Here is a 21,211-nt window from a genome sequence, read left to right as displayed (position 1 = left end):
TAATGATATATTTCTCAGGAACAGAGTCACTTTTATGAAGAGATATAAAATCAAAGCTCTTGATAATTTTTTTTTTTAAGTGAGGCAATTGGGGTTAAGTGACTTGCCCAGGGTCACACAGCTAGTAAGTGTTACGTGTCTGAGGCTGGATTTCAACTCAGGTATTCCTGACTCCAGGGCTGGTGCTCTATCTACTGTGCCATCTAGCTGCCCCTTGATAATTTTTTAGAGAGAGAAGTGGTTGTATGATAAGATGAGATATTTTTGGGAAGTGTTATAAAATTTAAAAAATTAAAAATTTTAATTTACTTTTTCAATCAACAAAAATTCACCTTCCCAAGCCTGCTGTCTTTTTTGAAATTTGAGAACAAAAGAAAAACAAAACCAATGTTACAAACATGAATTATCAGGCAAAACAAATTGCCACACCATCCATGTCTAGAAATAGTTTCATTATGTGTTCTTAATCTTTCACTTGTCTCTCAGAAGGTGGGTGGTATGTTTCATCTTTAGCCCTCTAGTACTGTGGTTTGTCAGTATGCTTATCAGAGATCTTAGTTCTTTCAAATTTGTTTGTTTGTGACAAATTGTTGTTATTGTATTAATTGTCCTCCTTATTCTGTTCACTTCATTCTGTATCAGTTAACACAAGTCCTTCCAGGTTTCTCTGAAACCACTTCTTTCTCATTTCTTGTTGCTCAGTAGTATAATATCACATTTACATACTATGACTTGTTCATACATTCCCCAATTTATGAGCATCATTTTAGATTCCCGTTCTTTTCCATTTCACAAAGAGCTGTAAATATTTTTGTATATCCTAACAGTTTGTTTTGCTTAGGACTAATTTCTCCCTAAATCTACTCTCCTTCTACTTTCCCTTCTCCTACTCCTTTCCCTCCTATTTCCCTGTTGAGTGAAATGTATTTCTCTACCAGCTGTGTGTATATATATCCTTCCCTCCTTTGACTAGTTCAGATGATAGTGAGGTTCAAGTGTTGGGTATTCCTCTCCTCCTCTCCTACTTGTTTATATAGATGTTTATTTGTATACCCTAATTATGTATGATAATTTTCTCTAACATTCCTGGGGAATCCCCAGTATATTCTGCTTCTTCATTCTCTTAAGATCATCGAGGCATAACAAAACCACTCCCAAACCTTGTGTAATTAGACTACCTTTATGACTCTTGATGATCATAGGGTTCAGAGGGACACATGTTTAAGCTCCCTATATTTGGATGTAAGCAGTCTATCCTGGTTTAGTTCCTAATCACCCATTATTAATTTGTTTTTACTTTTTTTATGTTTCTCTTAACTCCTGAGTTTGTACTTCAGAGTTTCTATGTAGTTCTGGTCTTTTCATTAGGAATGCTTGAAAGTCTTTTATCTCATTCATTGTTCCTTCCTCCCCCCTTCCCCGCTCCCCCTGCCCCGTCCCATAGCATTATATCAGTTTTCTAGGTAAGTTATTCTTGGCTATAAGCCCGTATCTTTTTGTCTTCTGGAATACTGTATTCAAAGTTTTCCTTATAGTTGTTGTCATTGTTATTGAGTCATTCAGTCATGTCTTACTCTTCATGGACCATAGTACACTAACACTAATAATGTCCATAGGATTTTCTTGGCAAAGATACTGAAGTGGTTTGACATTACCTTCTCTAGTAGATCTTTTATAGTGGTGGCTAGTCAAGAATATGTGATCCTGACTATGGTTCCTTGGTACTTGAATTCTTTCTTTCTTGCTTCTTGTAGTTTTCTTTGATTTGGAAACTCTGGATTCTGGCCATGATGTTCCTGGGAGTTTTTATTTGGAAGTTTCTTTTAGGAGGTGACTGATGGATTCTTTATTTTTCTACTTTGCCTTTTGGCAAAGAGATCTAAACAGTTTTCTTTTAAAATTTCTTGAAATATTATGTCTAAGATCTTTTTTTTTATCATTCAGATAGTGAAGTGACTCTTGATTTTTTTTTTCTCCTTGATCTCTTTTGCCAGTTAGCTGTCTTTAATATGAGATACCTTAAATTTTCTTCTATTTTTTTCTAGTCTTTTGAATTTGTTCTAATATTTTTTGTTGTCTAATGGAGACAGTGGCTTCAATTTGGTCCATCCTAATTTTGAGGGACTTTGTACCTGCTACTCCAAGCTATTGATTCCCTTTCCAGTTCTATCTTCCATAGTTCTAATTTCTTTTCCAGTTTTTTCCTCAAGTACTCTCATTTATAAAACATTTATATGTCTTTAGAAAAAACCAGTATGGTTCCTGAGGCAGGAACTCAACAAAACTCTTCCAAATTCATCTTTAAGCAACTATAAAATAATACCTCAAAACAAATTTTGGAGTGGCAGAATCAACAAAAGGAAGGGATGAAACAATTTTCCAGCCTAAGAAGGTCAGCAGGAAAGTATTTGGGCAAGTTAGCCAGCAGGCCACGCCCCAGAAAACCAGTAGCAAGGCTTTATGCCCCCCAGCACATGCTTGTGTGCATCAGGCCAGTGGCAAGACCCCCATGACCGGGGCATAGGAAGCTTGGGACAGTGCTCTTTTCCATTCCTGGAACAGAGTCCAACTTTAACATAAAAGTCACAAAATAAGCCAGAAAAAATGAGCAAAAAAAGAGAGTACTTAGCCCTAGAAAGTTACTAAGGTGACAGGAAACTTCAAAATACAAATGTAGAAGAGGACAACAATGTCAAAATGCCTACATGTGAAGCCTCAAAGAGAAATGTAAATTGGTCTTAGGCCAAAAAAGAATTCCTGGAAGAACTCAAAAGGATTTTAAAAATTAAATAAGAGAGTTAGGGGGAAAATTAGGAAAAGAAATGAGAGTGATGCAAGAGAATCATGAAAGAAGAGTCAACAGTTTCATAAAGGAAGCATAAAAAATAGATGTACCAAAATTTAATGAAGAAAACAATTCCTTAAAATGTAGAATAGGCCACATAGAAAAGGAGGTACAAAAGCTCACTGAAGAAAATTATTCTTTAAAAATCAGAATTGGGAAAGTGGAAGCTATTGACTTCATGCGACATCAAGAAATAATAAAACAAAATCAAAAGAATGAAAAAATAGAAGATAATGTAAAATAGCTCATTAGAAAAACAACTGACGGGGGCAGGTAGGTGGTGCAGTGGATAGAGCACAGGCCCTGGAGTCAGGAGTACCTGAGTTCAAATCTGGCCTCAGACACTTAACACTTACTAGCTTAGCTGTGTGACCCCGGGCAAGTCACTTAACCCCAATTGCCTCACTAAAAAAAAAAAAAAGTCTGGATATCATCTTTTAAGAAATTATCAAGGAAAACTGCCCCAATATCTGAGAGCCAGAGGGTAAAATCAAAATTAAAAGAAACCATGTGTCACTTCCTGAAAGAGATCCCCAAATGAAAACTCCCAGGAATTTTATAGTCAAATTCCAGAGCTCCAAGGTCAGGGAGAAAATATTTTAAGCAGCCAGAAAGAAACAATTCCAATATTATGGTGCCACGGTCAGGATAACACAAGATTTAGCCACTTCTACATTAAAAGATAAGAGGACTTGAAATATGATATTCTGGAAGGGAAAGAGGTGGCATTACAACCAAGAATCGCCTACCTAGCAAAACTGAGTACAGTCTTTTTTTTTTTTTTTTTTTGGAGGGCAGGGGTGGGGGATGACAGTTCAATGAAATAGAAGACTTTCAAACATTCCTGATGAAAAAACTAGAGCTGAATAGAAAATTAGATTTTCAAATTCAAGACTCAGGAGAAGCATATAAAAGTAAACCAGAATGAGAAACCATAAGAAATTCAATAAGATTAAACTATTTCAATCCCTACATGGGAAGATACTACTTGTAACTTAAGAACTGTATCACCATTAGGGCAGTTAGGTGGAATATACATAGAGGGTGTGGGTATAAATTGACTTTGATGGGATGATATCCAAAAAATCCCACAATGCAATTAAGGATTACATTGGGAGAAGAGGGAAGGGAGAGGTAGAATGGGGGTAAATTATCTCATATAAAGAGGCACAAAAGACCTATTAGAGCATAGGGAAAGATGGGGAGTGTGTGGTCAACGACCCTTGAACCCTACTCTCCATGGAATTGGCTCAAAGAGGGAATAATCTACATATTCATTTGGGTTTAGAAATCTATTTTACCCTATAGGGAGATAGGAAGGGAGGGGAATAAGAGAAGGTGGGGTATTGATAGAAGGGAAAATGGATTGGGGAGGTGATAGAAACAAAACACTGGTAAGGAGCAAGAGTGGAGCGGGGGTGGAGAGAGAGAGAGGGAGGGAGGGAGATAGAGAGACAGAGAGAGAGAAGGAATTGATTTAGACTAATTGAGGAAACAAAATTATCACTCTTTGCAAATGATATGATGGTATAATCAGAGAATCCACTAAAAATTTATTTGAAATAATTAACAACTTTAGGAAAGTTGTAGGATATAAAATAAATCCACATAAATCTTCAGCATCTCTATATATTACCAACAAAGTTCAGCAGCAAGAGGTAGAAAGAAAAATTCCTTTTAAAATAACCATAAGCAACATAAAATACTTGGGGGTCTGCCTGACAAGACAAAGCCAGGAACTATATGAACACAATTACAAAATGCTTTTTATACAAATAAAGGCAGATCTAAGCAATATAATAAAAATGACAATTCTATCTAAATTAATATCTATTCAGTACCATACCAACCAAACTGCCAAAATTATTTTATAGAGCTATAAAAAATAATAACAGAATTCATCTGTAAGAACAAAAGGCCAAGAATATCAAGGGAATTAATGAAAAAAAATATGAAGGAAGGTAGCCTAGCCATACCAGATCTCAAGCTTATTATAAATTGGTAAACATGAAAACAATCTGGTACTGCTTAAGATGAGGGCTGGATAAGTTAAATATATTAGGTACAAAATACACAGTAGTAATCTAGTATTTGAGAAACCCAAAGACCCAAACTTTTGGGATAGGAACTCACTATTTGACAAAAACTGTTGGGAAAACTGGAAAACAGTATAGCAGAAACTAGGTAGAGATTACTTTTTTTTTTTTTTTTTGGTGGGGCAGTGAGGGTTCAGTGACTTGCCCAGGGTCGCACAGCTAGTAAGTGTCAAGTGTCTCAGGTCAGATTTGAACTCAGGTCCTCCTGAATCCAGGGCCAGTGCTTTATCCATTGCGCCATCTAGCTGCCCCCCCCTCAAATCTTATACCATATGCCAAGATAAGGTTGAAATGGAGAGATGATTTAGACATGGGATGATACCAGATACAGATTAAGAGAGCAAGAAATAGTTTACTGGCTAGATCTATGGAGAAGGGGAATATCTATGACCAAGAGATAGAGAACATTATGATATATAAAATGAATAATTTTGATTATATTAAATTAAAAATATTTTGCACAAACAAAACCAGTGCAGCCAAGATAAGAAGGAAGGCAGAAAGCCAGGAAACAATTTTTACATCAAGTTTCTCTGATAAAGGCTTCATTTCTCAAATATATAGAGAACTGAGTTGAATTTATATAAATACAAGTTATTCCCCATTGATAAATGGTCAAAGGATATGAACAGTTTTCAGATGAAGAAATCAAAGCTATCTATAGTCAAATGAAAAAATACTCTATGTCACTGTTGATTAGAGAAATGCAAATTAAAGCAAATCCAAGGTACCACCTCATACCTTTCAGAGTAGTTAATAAGACAGAAAAGGAAAATGGTACTTGTTGGAGGGGGGGGTGGGATGTGGGAAAATTGGGACACTAAAGCAGTAATAGTGGAGTTGTGAACTAAACCAGCCATTCTGGAGAACAATTTGGAACTATGCCCAAAGGGCAAGGAAACCGTATATATCCTTTGATCCAACAATATCATTCCTAGGTCTTTATCCCAAAGAGATACCCCTAAATGGGAAATATTTATAGCAGCTCTTTTGTGGTTGTAAAGAATTTTAGGGAATGTCCATTGATTGGGGAATGGTCGAATAAATTATGGTATATGATTGTAATGGAATACTGTTTGTGCTATAAGAAATGACAAGCAGGATGGTTTCAGAAAAACCTGGAAGGACTTATACGAACTGATGCAAAGTGAAATGAACAGAACCAGGATAACATTGTAATCAGCTATAATGTACAGTGATCAACAGTGACTTAGCTATTCTCAGCAATACAGTGATCCAAGACAATTGCAAAGGACTCATGATGAAAAATGCTCTTCATTTACAGAGAAAGAACTTATTAGAATCTGAATGCAGATTGAAGCATAATATTTTTCACTTTATTATGGAGTTCTTGTCTCTTTTCTTTCACTACATGACTATTATAGAATGTTTTGCATGATTGTACTTGTATAATCTATATAAAATTGCTTACTTGTCTTAGGGAGGGGGAGTGAAAGGGAAAGTGGGAAGGAGAGAAATTGGAACTCAACTTTTTAAAAAATGAATGTTAAAAATTGTTTTTACATGTAATTGGGAAAATAAAATATTCAAAAAAATTTTTTAAATGTCTTAAAGAAAACTTTATGTTTTTCAGCAACTTGTTGAGTTTGTACCCAAGCTACATTTTTCTGTGAGGCTTTGCTTGTATATGTTTCTGAGTCATTCTTTTTTATTTTTGTGTTTTGTTTTTGTTTTTGTTTTTGCAGGGTAATGAGGGTTAAGTGACTTGCCCAAGTGTCTGAGGCTGGATTTGAACTCAGGTCCTCCTGAATCCAGGGCCCATGCTTTATCCACTGTGCTACCTAGCTGCCCCAAATTTATTTTGTTTTTGTTTTGTTTTGTTTTTTTAAATTTTTAAATTTTTATGTTTTGAGTGTCTCCATCACCATAAAATATTTTAATGATGAGATTTTTTTTTTGATTGCTCATTCTTCTTACCTCCTGACTTCAGACTTGATATAATGGCTGGGTGTTGCTACACTTGCTGAGGGAAGGTCTAGGCTGGTCCTGTTGCTGCTTTCTTGGTATAGTAAATGTTATATTCCAGATCTCTGTGACAGACTGAGGACCTGCAAACTTTCAGTGGTCCCAAAGTGGTCTGAGCTCTGTAAGTTTCTTATCTGGCTTTGGGTCTGAACAAGAGGACACTGCTACTGGACTTATTTGTCAACCAGGTGGAAAGCTCTGTGGGTCTGGAATTCCTGCCCTTGTTTATTCTTCTGCAGGCTTTGAATTGGGCTAGATGTTGGAACTGAGATCCTGCACTACTTTTCTTTTTCTTTTCTTTTCTTTTTTTGCGGGGCAGTGAGGGTTAAGTGACTTGCCCAGGGTCACACAGCTAGTAAGTGTCAAGTGTCTGAGGCTGGATTTGAACTCAGGTCCTCCTGAATCCAGGGCTGGTGCTTTATGTACTGCGCCACCCAGCTGCCCCTGATCCTGCACTACTTTTGGGATGTGAGCCACACTGCTGATGCTTGCTTCTAAACTTCCTTCTTTCTCAGTATGCTGCACAGGACCTTTCTAACCAGGAATGGCACCCTAGGGCACAAATCCCCTTCTTGGTCCACTTTGGATCTATGATTCAAAACTGCAGAGTAGCACCAAAGCTGCCAGTTGGCACCTGTTCCTGCATCCTGCATGGGTGCCCCAGTGTAGGTCTGGGACATCTTATTTTGGTACACAGCCTCTCTGGGTACTGGAATGCTCCTTGTGTGGCATGCTTTTGGCCAGATCTTGTCTTTAATGTCTGCAGACCTCTGTGTCTGCCTTCCTATTGTGACTCAGGATGGATAAATGATTCACTGTGACTTTTTCTAGATTTCTTCAAGAGGATTTATTCTGATACATTTTCTAGATTTGTTTGAAGGGATGGTTTTTTGAGTAAGAGGAAGGGAGAAAGCATTTACTGCTTCTTTCTTTTCCCAGTAGTGTTGTAGTCTAAAAAAAAATTGCAAATAGAAAACTGAGAAATCACTCTAAGAGAAAAGAATGAAATTAATTATCTGATTGTCCCCCAATACTATACGTTTTGCTTACTAGAAAATAGCCTCATTTAATCCTGTGGGTTACTTACAGGCTGTAGCTGCTTTTGCAGTTTCGGCTGTGGCTTCTCAGTGGGAGAGGACTGGTAAACCATTTAATCCACTACTGGGGGAAACATATGAATTAATCAGGTAAGACCAAAAGAACAAATAAATGGTACACATCATTGAGATCTAGTAGTTGAAATTCCTTTAGCAAATGAAAAAAATCTGTATTTCCAACATCATTTTTTCTTTTCTTACAATAAATAATTGTTATTTAAAAAATCTTATTAAGCATTTTGAACCCTGTAGATGTTATCTCTCGTAGATGTAGAATATTGTTAGTGAAATATTAAAACCTTAGTAATTCTGTATAAAAGGAAAGATAATATTATAGGACTTAATTAAAGGAAATCTACATTGAGTATTTTAAAAGAAATGTAGCTTTATTGTAGGTTAAGAACTGTGTACATTATAAGCCAAGATATAAATGGGTACTAATATGTAAAATGAGTTAATTTCATCTCTGTGCCTCCCACAGTGCTTTCTTCCAGTATTAATTTAATGAATTTTATAGAAAAGAAAGAACAGTTTAGGGTAGGCCTGCACTACATAATAATATATCATAAATACAAGATCCTGAGTTTTGCCACTTATTTTAACCTTTAACCTAATGACAATCATCTCTTAGACTATTATTACTTCTAATTTTAAAGTAGTGGTATGAAAATAAATGAGTTTTTTTTGAGTACTAAACCTCTTGCTTAACTTGAATGCTAGAGTAATAATCAGGAACTATTTGAGTGCCAGTGTGCCCATTGTCTCCTAAGTGCTGTAAAGGACTACTAAAAAAAAGTACAAGATGTAATTCTTTGCCCTCAAAAAAATTATGAAAATTATTAAGAGGAAAAGCTAGTATTTATTAAGTTACCAAGAGTCTTCTGGAACTTCTCTGTCACTAATGAGCTATGTGATCTTTCACCAGCCCCTTAACTTACCTTCACCTTAACTGCCTCATCTATAAAATAAGGTGATTTGATTAGATGATCTCCAAGACCCTTATAGCTCTAAAATTTAAGATAACAAGCACTTAATCGTGTGTTATTAACTGCAGGTGCTGTGTTGCTGTTGTTACAGCCATTTCAGTTGTGTCTAACACTATGTGACCCCATTGGGGTTTTGTTGGCAAAGATAATGGAGTGGTTTGCCATTTCCTTCTCCAGCTCATTTTACAAATGAGGAAACTGGTACAAACAGGGTTAAGTGACTTGCCCAGAGTCATTGTGCGAAGCAAAATTTGAACTCAGGGCTTCCTTACTCCAGGCCTAGTATTCTGTCCACTGAGCCACCTAACTGCCTGTGCTGTACAAATTCAGAAGAGGACATCCTACTATTAGCCACCACATTGGCCTGCCATTGTCAGAATCATAGAATCATAAGTTTGGAGCAGGAAGGGATCTTAGAGTTCATTGAGTCCAACTCCCTTATTTTTCAGATGAGGCATTTGAGAGTCATTCTTGAGTTTAAGTGACTTGTCTGTCTAAGGTCATATGGGGATAAGTGTCTGAGAAAGGATCCTAACCTAGCCCCTCCTGACTCCAAGTCCAGACCTTTATCTTCAAAGCTATTTCTCATAAGATATCAAGAAGGGAATGAGTGTGGCTTTTGCAGAAAACACTTGAGACATATTTTCCTAGAGCTGATAGTACATATTGTAGAGTAGTACTAGTAAAAAGAATATTTTAATTAATAGAAATATTGGATTTATTGGGAAATTAATGAGAAAATCCTTTTAAAACCACATTAAATATTCTCAGGAAAATAATAATAGCTCACAGCATTTTCAGGATTGCAAAGTGCTTTATATTAATTATCTAATTTGATTTTCACAACAACACTGTGAGGTAGTTGCTATTCTTATAGATGATGAAAATTGAAGCTGTGTGACATTAAGTGACTTGCTCTAGATAGCACAGCTACTAAGTATCTAAAGCAGAATTTGAAACCAGGCCTTCCTTATTGAAAGTTTAGCATTTTAACCACTACACTGTGCTGCCCTTTCATTCTGATATTGAAAAAAACTTTGAAATATATTCAAGCATTGGGAATATAAGTGAATTAAAATGTATCAATCAACTTTCTGAAATATTACTAAACTTAAAATAAGTGGAACTGTATTGGAGTCCCAGCTTCAACACTTAACTGTGTGACCATTGACTATCTCTCAGATCTCCATGTTCTTCAGTTTCCCCTCTCATAAAATCAGGATAATAATATACTACCTACTTCACAGGGTTGTTTTGAATAAATTATTCTGTAAATCTTAAACTGCTATGTGAATATGAATAATGTTACTATTACTGCTACAATTTTTATTATTTTGGCATATTAGGTAGAAAGCAGCTCTGTAGACAGGATGCCCTGAGGTCATCATTTTTCCAAAATGGACTGGCAGTGTGACCATAGATGTGTCATTAATGCACCTAAGACTGTTAAGTTTTAGGTGAATTGCTAATCTGCATTAGGAGTTCCCCATACCATTAAAAGCACACATTCAGGACAAAACAGTTTTTAAAATAATTCTTTAGTAATTGAGAGTGTTATAGTACTCAAGGGTCATTATTCTGAGGAGCATCTCAATTCTTATAGAACAGGACTGTAATATACACATTGTAGGAGATTGTGTTGACTGTGGGAGGTAGAGAGAGATAAAAAGAAAGAAAAGATCCTTGACATCATCTTGTTTTCTAGTCATTTCTTTCTTCTAAAAGTGAAGTATAGAATGTCTGGTTAATTGAAATGTTAAATTGGGGAGAGGGTAAGTTAGCTATTTTGGGTAACATAAATGTGCCCATTTTGTCCACATAACTCAGTACTATCATGTATGAAGGCAGTAATAAATTTAATATTTTTCAATTCTCCTCTGCTTTCTGACCAACCCTTTAATTTCTATGCAGCCCTAGATGGTTCAGCTGACAGTCTTTCTGTGTGTCCAGCTAGTGTTTGAATACTGTCTGGATTTTTCATTTGATTTAGATGTTTGTTGGCACAGAAAGGCTGAGCAGCTGCTCTTGAAATCTTACTACCTTTTTAGAGTTAGTTAACAGGAATACATTGTATATGTTCCAGTGCTTCATTTCATTATGGATAGTAGAGTTCAACTTGTGATCACAATCATTTTGTTAAACCATAGAAATCTAACTGTCTTGTTTTACAGATCAGCAAACTAAGACCCAGAGAGATCTGTGTGTTCATACTTTTGTACTTATGGCACTTATTTTCTAAGTATTCCACTCAATTCTGGCTATATAGACTGTCTTTCCTTTTGACTTATTGTTAATATTTTAAATATAAATTTGATGCCACTCCATAAATTTTTTTGTTGGCATTTTGGTCACTAAAAATCCAAAACTATATAGAGGATATATTTAATTTACTGTATAAAGACCTAGAGAATAGGTCCTTTTATAGGGATGAAATATTCTCAGAAGCTTGAAATATTTAATGAAGCACGACACCTAATGGTATCTAACTTCATGAACTTATTTCATTGAACTAAATTTCACAGACTGATAAAATTATTGTTCCATTTTGGAAAAAAAAATCACATTTGGTAAGTCATGATTTAATTCTTAGTTTATACTTTTGTCAAATAATATCTTTCCATTTTATTTTACATATAAGACTTTGAACATGTCAAAGAATGTCTTTCCATTTTATTTTAAATGTAAGACCTTTCTAATATGGAGGTAACATAAATAAGCTAATCCACTTACAAATGCCTTTTTTTCTCCTACAAGTTCCTCTTTTATAGCTAAAAATATACTTTCTTTTCTTGGCTTGTGAGCATTCATTTTGTAAATTACATCCTTTGGTAGGCAGGTTTTAAAAAATCTTATGTTTAAACTCTCCTTCCTCTCCACAAAATACTTCTGGTTAATGACTGGAAATTCTAATTCTGGTTAAGTTAGTAATTATGTAGTTTAGCTTGTATAATTTTTAATGACTGCAACTGTGGGTGTATTCACAGTACCTGAACAATTATCAACTGACATTCTTATTGAGAGAGGATTTTAAAAATCATGTCTCTGGCCAGAAATATATTGGACTATAAGAAATTCCATGAGAATATCTTCAAGAATGTTCTAAGAATGCCTGAGGAAATGCTGTTCCAGGAAAGCCTTTTTAAAAAGTAAAATGGTTGGTTTCTTGGGCACTGGTAGGGCTTTGGCATGGAGTGTCTTTGAATCTTGAAATTTAATGTTTTAACATCTTAGTACACCTATGACTTAAGCTTTAGGTGAATTGCTGATCTGCATTGGGCATTCCTAACACTGTTATGCCAGAGATAGTGCAAGAACTTCCTCTACTAGCATCTCATTTGCTGGTTCTGATCAGTTCTTCCGCTCTTTTATCCACAAGCCACTTCTTAGTATAAACTCAATTATTCTAATGTAATACCAAATACTAATTCCACAAAGGATAGTTAGGGCTCTGTGTTAAGCCTTTCATATTCCTTTCCTTGTCATGGTGTCAGATTTGTTTCATGTTCTCCTAAGGTGAAATAGTGATGTGTTTTGTCAGCATGCTGCCTAATTATACAATTTGTTGAAATTTAAAAATTATGTATTAAACACTTCTGGCCAAATAATATTTCAGTTTGGAATGATAGAACATATGTGCTTCTACTTCCTACTCTGCTTATAAAGGACAAGAATTGGGATGTGTTCTACCCAAACCTTAAATGGCATCAATTTACCACTGCCTGCTAACTGATGGAGCTATGAAAATTGGTGTAGATTCAATATTTGTTTTGATTTATGGGTTGACCTTTATTTGTTTCAATTTTAGTAATTGATTTTGTTTGAATTAATGTGGACCTTTATCCTTTCCATATCCCTTCCCACAAACCCTTCTTTTTTTGGTTTCTAGGGATGATTTAGGATTCAGATTTATATCTGAACAGGTCAGTCACCATCCTCCCATTAGTGCATTTTATTCAGAAGGTCTCACTCAGGACTTTATCTTTCATGGCTCAATCTACCCCAAATTGAAGTTCTGGGGGAAAAGTGTAGAAGCAGAGCCCCGAGGAACAATTACACTGGAGCTTCTCAAGTAAGTATTGGGTAATTTAGCTCGTGGGACTCTCCTCTTATAAGGAGAGATGAGCAATTTCTTTGAAAGATAATTTGCTTAATAAACATCTCTTTCTTGTCTTTGATTGTGTCCATGCCCTTATATTTGATGAATTTATTTATTTCCTCTAACTTGGCCTAGGTAGATACTGTTAAAAATAATAGTCCTTTTTAACTGAAATACTTTGTTAGCTTTACTAACAGTGAAAACCAACTTAAATATAAATTTTGAATTAATCATGATCTAGATTTTCAATTAATCTGGAGTTCAAATATCTGACTACTCAGGGACTTTCTAAACTTCTTTTGTAAACTGTTAATATTCTGTAATCATTTGCTTAGTATATGCAGAACTTTTAGATTTACTGATGAATAATAAGTTTAGAAGATAACCTCACAGCCAAATGTTTTAGCCTAGTTATTTGAGGAAAGCAATACAATTTTAGAGACATAATCAACTTATAATCATTTCCATCTATGAATTAGCAAATATTTATAAAGTATATGCAAAGTATTGTTCTGGTTATTTAGAGAAATACAAAGATAAATAAAAATGGGCTTTGTTCTGAAGGAGTTTATAATTTAGTAAGATAAAATGTATACACAAATATGTTATTATTAGTCTACTTGTATTATAAAAAAGGTACAAACAGAATGTAAGAGTTTGGAACAAGGAGTTCGAGCTTGGGAACCATGGAAGGTTTTGTGGAAGATGTGGTATTTGAGCTGGATTTTGGAAATTGGACAATAGCATTGCAATAGGCAGTGAATACTGTGAGTGTAAGAAAGCTCAAGGCATTTGGAAAACGGTAACTAGTAGTCCAAGTTGGTTAAAACATAAGGTTTATAGTTAAAGATAGAAAAGTGGGTTTTAGAATGCCGTGAATGTAAGACTTACAATTAAAAAAAAAATTAAGACTTACTATTGGCTAGACACTATGCTAAGAACAGGGGATACAAAGAAAGGATCCTCCCAGCCCCTCCTGACACCACCCAAATACCATACTCTCGAGGAGCTCACAGTCTAATAACGTACAAACAACTTAAGTAGAAACAAGGTATATATTCAGGATAAATTGGAGATAATCTTATAGGGAAGGCAGTAAGGTTAAAGAGGATTGGGGAAGGCTTCTTACAGAAGGTGGTCTTTAGTTAAGATTTGAAAGAAGCCGGGAAGCAGAGATGAGAAGGGAACAAATTCTAGGTACAAGGGACAGCAAATCAAAATACTCCCAGTTGGGAGATGACTGTCTTGCATTAGGAACAGCAAGGAGACCAGTATCACTACAGTTCATGGTAGGGAGTAATATATAAGAAAGGTAGGAAGGGACCAGGTTATGAAACGCTTAACAAATGAGGATTTTATTTGAAGACAATGGAAAATCACGGAGGAGTCTAAGAAGTAGAGTTCAGGCAGAGGTGTTTATAATTTAAAAAGATTAATCTGATTTTAAGGCAAAGCTTGGATTATAACAAGGAGAAACTAAAACCACAGAGACTGATAAGTCAGTTATTTCAGGAATCTAGATAGAATGGAGCTCATCTGGGACATTTCATTTGGCAGACAACTCCACATGCCATCATATACATAAACTAGTATCCTGGAGCCTTGCTATATAACATGACTCATTGCCACATAGATGTATTCAGCCAAATATATCAGCATTGGACTGTCTCCAAAGGAGTTTATTTATCACAAGTACCAAGGAAGCTTATAATAGTAGTCTTATGTATTATATAGGACAAGGTCAGGCACCTCAGAGATAGTGTTGTAGGAAAGGTCTTGGCAAAAAACCAAGCAAGCAAACAAATAAAGTCTTTTTAGACAAATGTGTGACTATAATCCCCTAGTAACACTTTTTTGTTTTGTGGGGCAATGGGGGTTAAGTGACTTGCCCAGGGTCACACAGCTAGTAAGTGTCAAGTGTCTGAGGCCGGATTTGAACTCAGGTATTCCTGAATCCAAGGCTGGTACTTTATCCACTGCGCCACCTAGCTGCCCCTCCTAGTAACACTTTTAATCCACTGTTGTTATAGTTATGTACTCCACTGAATTTAAGCCACTTTGACAGATTTTAAACCACCTTTGTACCCTATCTTGGTAACTTGAATCCATGCATTACAGAACACATAGTGGGTTTTGTACTTTGGGGATTTTTTCCCTTCTCATCCCTGCTTCCTGGTTTCTTTCAAATCTTAACTAAAGACCACTTTCTGTAAGAAGCCTTTCCCAATCCTCTTCCAGCTCCAGAATCTCAGGATCTATTTTTTGCTGATAATTATAGCTGTTTGAGGCATTTAGCATAGTACCTGCCACATAGTAGGCACTTAATAAATATTAATTGATTGGCAAGGTAGCATCATTGGAAGTAGTGTGCTTATTTTTTAAGTCTAGATTTCTGTTAATTTCTTTTTCTCATGTGGTGGTAATCATGATTATAAAGAAAATAGCTAGAGTGTGTGTAATAAAGGTAGGAGGTCTCCTAAATACTATTTTGGACTTTATGGGACAGTTCCTGATACCTCTAAGTTTTCACACCAGTGAACACACAGTTGCCACAATATGGGTTTTGTAGAGTGTTTCTCTTTGGACAACTTCATAGAAAGCAATTTTCCTTTGTTTCGGTCTTCTTTTATTGGTTATTAGCTTTCTTTGACATTTAAGTAAAAGGCTTTGTTGAGGTTACAAAGGAAAGAAAAAAAAATTTCAAACGAATGCTAAATAAATAGCCCTATTGAGGGAGTTCAAAGAAATATTGTACTCTTCTACAAGGTTTAAGATCATTATGGTTTAATTCTGTTTGGGATTTTGCTTCTTGGGGTCATGCGGTGAGTTTGGTTTTATAGCCTCTGACTTGCTTGTTTTTTGGCATCTTTCACAGACATAATGAAGCCTACACGTGGACAAATCCTACCTGCTGTGTACATAATATAATTATTGGCAAGTTGTGGATAGAACAATATGGAACAGTTGAAATTTTAAATCACAGGTAATAGAACACAATTGTAGAGTTAAAACATTTTTCCAGCTAAAAGATACTATGTCTTTGTGTAATGACCAAACAAGTTCATGGCATGGTTGTCTGTTGTTATTATAGAAGGAATATGAGGCAGCTGGTGGCACAGTAGATAGAGCACTGGCCCTGAAGTTGGGAGGATCCGAGTTCAAATATCACCTTGGATGCTTACTAGCTATGTGACTTAACCTCAATTGCCTTAAACATCTAGGCATCTGCAGTCGTCCTGATAACTTATTTTGCCACTGGTCCCAGAAGGCTCTGGAGGAGAAAGTGAGGCTGGTGACTTTGCACAGTCCTGCCTCACTTAAATCCAGTTCAGAGCAAGTCATGACATCTGTTGTGGTCCTCATTGAAAATGCAGGACAAACAACAACAAAAGGAACATAGGACTTAGGATAACTGATTTCAAGTCCCAACTCTGACACATTTGACTATGGCTATATCACTTAAACACCCTGAGCCTCATTTGTAAAATGTGTTTAATTATATTTATACTAAGTACCTCACAGAGTGGTAGTGAAGAAAACACTGTAAATCTTATATATAGACTACTTATTTTTTAAGTCTAAATTTCTGTTAATTTCTTTTTCTCATGTGGTAGTAATCATGATTATAAAGAAAATAGCTAGAGTATGTGTAATAAAGGTAGGAGGTCTTCTAAATACATTTTAGACTTTATGGGATGGTTCCTGATACCTCCAAGTTTTTATTCTTATTTTTATGTTATTGTCTTAAACTGTTATGTGTGTCATATATTGTTACTTTACTTTTCTTTCACATGTTCTTATTTTTTGTGTTGAATTGTAAATTCTTTAAGAATAAGAGTCCTGTCTTATTAATATTTATATTCCCAGTACCTAGCATAGTGCCTTGTATAGGATGAATGCTCAATAAATATTTTCTAGATTTGATTCATGATTGATGGCATGCAACTTTTACATTTTGTTCAGAGCTTGAGTTGGTTAATCTTGTTTTATTTTGTCCTTCAACAAACATTTATTCCATCAAAATGTATGCTAGATGCTGAAGATAGATGAAAAATGACAATACCCCTGCCTTCTAGGAGAACTTTGCAGCCTAGTAAAGGGGATGAGATGTGAACACAAGTAAGAAAATGATACAGTGTAAAGGAGAGGTCAAATAGAGTGACATGAGAGATTCAAGGAGAGAGGAATAACATAACTGGGAGCATCATGGAAGAATTTTTATGGCAGAGGGATCCTAAAATAGGCATTGAGGGAGAAGTATTTCAAGATGTAGAGATGTGAGGCAGTGAGAGGTAATCTGTCCTGGCGAGATTTGGAGGATCTGAGGAATGATATGGGGAATAGCAAGTACAAGTATGAAAGAGAGGAGGACAAGATCAGGGATCAAGAAATAGCTGGTTTTTACTAGAGTACAGTGTTTGTGAAAAGGAGTAATGGGAAACAAAGCTGGAAAGGTAGCTTGAGACCAGATTGCCGAGGAATGCCAAATTAATGAACTTGTCTTTTATCCCATAGGCAGTGAGGGTTTTGAGCATAGGAAGCTGACTTTGGTAGTGGTGACTTGGACTAGATTGGAGAGTGGAGGCACAGAAAGCAGAGGCACATGCTATGAGGCTGTTTTAATGGGCCAGGCAAAAAGTTTATAAGGGCCTGAACTACAGTTTGGGCAGTGAAAGGAGAGAAAGGGAGCTTCATTCAATCCATCAATCAATGTGTACAAGACATATTTCAGAGGTTAAAAAACCAAAACGGAACAGAATGACTTTCTCTTTTATCCCATTTATCTAACTAGTTTCTAAGGATGATTCCAAAGTTTTGAAGTGGAAGGAATAGGACAATGCCAATGTCGTTAGCAGAATTTGGCAGTTAAGAGGCTTAGGTTTGAAGGGAAAATTTTTGTGACCTCCCTGTGCAGTTTACCAAATGTCTTATTTAGAAGTACAGACAAGCAAGAAAATAAAAAAAGACTGGTGGATTAAAGTGGGGCAGTTGGAAAAAACTCCCCACAAAACCAAGCCCCCGGAGGAAGAGGTTTGACTAGATTACTTCTGACATCCCTTCAACAGTTAGATACATTCTGTGATGAGTTCTTTGGAAAACATGGGGCTTCTTCTTGTTGTTGTCTGTCCTTTGTTCTCAAAGAGGACCTTGACATTGGGGTGATGTCATGACATGCACTAAATTGGATTTAAGTGAGGGAAGGCTATGCAAGGTCACCAGCCTCACTCTCTCCTCCAGAGCTGAGTCCTGTGGAGATGACCCCGGATGTTTGAGGCAGTTGGGGTTAAGTGACTTGCCCAGGGTCATGCAGCTAGCAAATGTCTGATGTGAGATTTGATCTCAGGTCCTCCCAACTTCAAGGCCAGTGCTCTCTCTACTGTGCCACCTAGCTGCTATACATGGGGCTAGAGCTTACGAGAAAGGTCAGCGTCAAAAAGATTTAGAAGTCTGCGTTGAGGTAACAATTGGAGCCTTGGGAGTGGGTGAAATTGCTTAGGGGTGGGGTCAGAAGGGAGGAAGAGAGAGAGAAAGGAAGGGAGGAAGTAGAGAGACACATACATACATACAGGCTAGGTGGCTCAGTGAATAGAGCCCTAGGCCTGGAGTCAGGAAGACCTGAGTTCAAATATGATCAGGTGGCATCTAGGTGCCACAGTGAATCGAGTACTGGGCTTGCAATCAGGAAAATTCACCTTCATGAGTTCAAATCCAGCCTCAGACACTTAATAGCTGTTTGACCCTGGACAAGTCACTTAACCCTGTTTGCCTCAGTTCTTCATTTGTAAAATGAGCTAGAAAGGGAAATGACAAAGCATTCCTGTATCTTTGCCAAGAAAACCCCAAAATGGAGTCATGAGGAAATGAAGTGGCACAACAAATGTGCCAAGCTTGCACTATGCCAAGATGGATTTTCTGCCATCCCAGACCTCATCCTCTATGTATGTATCTAGAGCTCCAGAGTGCTAGTTATGAAGAGAACTCTAACCCATTTTAAGACTAAGTCTCTAAGCATAGGGGGCAGCTAAACATCTAAAAGGGTTGGTAAATGATCCCAAGTCTCAGTGTCCATAAGGTACTGGGACTGGTGGCAGGAGAGAATCAGGAATCTTAGCTGTTGAGAATTGAAATTGGAAGCTGAGCACTTGTGCCAGGTATAGGGTACCTGTAGTGTGTGTCTCATACTCCTACCATTTCAGGGCTGATAGCAAAGAATGAGTTCAGTGTACCCTCCAAGGACCTATTCACTAACTTTTTCCTCAAGCCATTCAAGTGATAAGAATTCTTGGCCCTCCTGGAGTGCCAGGCCAGCACTTCATCCTGTTCCCAGTCATCACAGGACAAATGGCCCCATCCACTTTGTCATTTCCTATCCTATGGCAAATACATTCCCAGTTCTTAATAACCTTATTTTTGTGCTTCAGAGTGAGGTTTGCTTCCCTTCTTTTCTCTCCCTGTACTCTTAACCACATGCATTTGAACCCTACTCTTCCATAGTCCATATACTTTTCTTCTTGTTTCATTGTGCCCTCTAAAATCCTTGCTTTATTGTTAACAAGCTCCCTTTTTCTCTTAAATCACTTCATTTTGCATTGTGTAAGGGGCTATAATTCTAGCTATACTGTCTAAAATATCTAATGAGTGGTCACTAATAAATTATAAGTTTTAGCAAGAGTACTTAAGTATTTATTAAAGTGCATTAGGATCTAATGATCAGAGAGAAAGGTAAAAATCTAACTATTTCTAACAGACCCCCATCATCCGACCTGCCATGGTGAGGTAAGGAACCACAAGGATCAACGCTTCCTCCTTCCTTCTAGAAGCTGCCTGTGAAACTGGGAACATCCCGTCTACACGCACACACAACTTCAAGCTAATTGGCTGGTAGCTTTGATAGACAGTACCCACGAGTAAACGTCACTTCCTGACATGAAGGAAAAGCCGCATGGCTTGCCCTCAGATGCCTTTTCCTCATGGCGGAGCTTTCCTACAGTAACTCTCCAGCAGGTGGCATCATTCCAATAGTTAGAACTGTTTCCATCTTCTTTCAGTAACAAAAACTTAACTCTCTCCAGAAGTTACTATAGAGTTCTTAGCTTTTCCTACTACAGAGAATTCACTGTATCATGCTTAATGCTTCCCTCCTCCCACCAACAAGAATTTGGCCAGAAGGAGGAGTAGCTATACTACTCCATCCTCCATCCATATTGTACCTTTTCCTGACACCAGTTAACAACCTCTTTATTTGTGGTTTCATCTGCTGACCTCCAGGTCATTCTCCCTCCTCTTTTCTCAAGTAGCTTAGTGCTTTAGTACCAGGCTTACATTATTCCTCTCTGCTCCCAACCCTTCCCTTCTACTTGAGGCCTTCTACATGTTTGTTGATGTTTTCCCATGAACATACTGACATCCCATTTCATTAATCTTCTGAACTCCCATGAACTCAATCTTCATTCTGCTTCAGCCACACACAGGGATGTTCATATACTTGAACTGACCATGATGTTCTATCTGGAATTTTGAAATTCTTCTCTTTGGAAAGACCCTCTTCTCTTTCAGTTTTTCCTTCTGTCACAACTTTATTAAACTATTCATCCTCACAGTGGCCTAATGTCACTCTGCTCTTCCTTCTGTTAGCCTCTCACCTTTGCTCTGGCCTCATGTCCTTCCCTTCATACCTATGTTGTCAGCTGCCCTCTTCTCAAACTTTGCCAAACTCCAACTCGGTTATTCCCACTGTCTCCTTTCTCCATTTGTGCTCATGTGGAGAACATTCGTAGAGAAAATCATATGACTGTTAACTGGCTTCACTATACATTTATCTTATCTAACCTCAAACTAGTACCTCACTTCTACAGAGCAAACCTTTGATTCTTCCATGAATGACTTTCTATTACAATCTTCACAGTGGCTATTACAAACTTCTTTCATTATGCATTTTCTTCCCACTCCCTCTCAGCAGACCTTGCTACATACTTTACTGAAAAAATAGAGGGTTTCCTTTACAAACTTCCTCTCCTACTCCCACTCCACATCTTCAAATCACAGTCCATCATCCCCCATTCTCTGTTTCTTTGCTCTAGTCTCTGAAGAGATGGGCCTTCTTG

At 36.8% G+C, this 21,211-nt stretch overlaps 1 protein-coding gene across 6 annotated transcripts in view; it reads left to right on the top strand.

The window, feature by feature from the left end:
• OSBPL2 (oxysterol binding protein like 2) overlaps nt 1-21,211 on the top strand; it is a 125,640-nt gene that overhangs the window by 74,850 nt on the left and 29,579 nt on the right. For all 6 annotated transcript variants that reach the window (XM_043984063.1, XM_043984064.1, XM_043984069.1 and 3 more), the window contains 3 exons: nt 8,017-8,114; nt 12,897-13,079; nt 15,982-16,089. In XM_043984063.1, the coding sequence (XP_043839998.1) occupies nt 8,017-8,114; nt 12,897-13,079; nt 15,982-16,089 (389 nt within the window). The remainder of the gene's footprint in view (nt 1-8,016; nt 8,115-12,896; nt 13,080-15,981; nt 16,090-21,211) is intronic.

The sequence above is a fragment of the Dromiciops gliroides genome, chromosome 2 (assembly GCF_019393635.1).
Source record: "Dromiciops gliroides isolate mDroGli1 chromosome 2, mDroGli1.pri, whole genome shotgun sequence".
NCBI lineage: Eukaryota > Metazoa > Chordata > Mammalia > Microbiotheria > Microbiotheriidae > Dromiciops > Dromiciops gliroides.
This window is presented reverse-complemented; position numbering and strand designations above follow the sequence as displayed.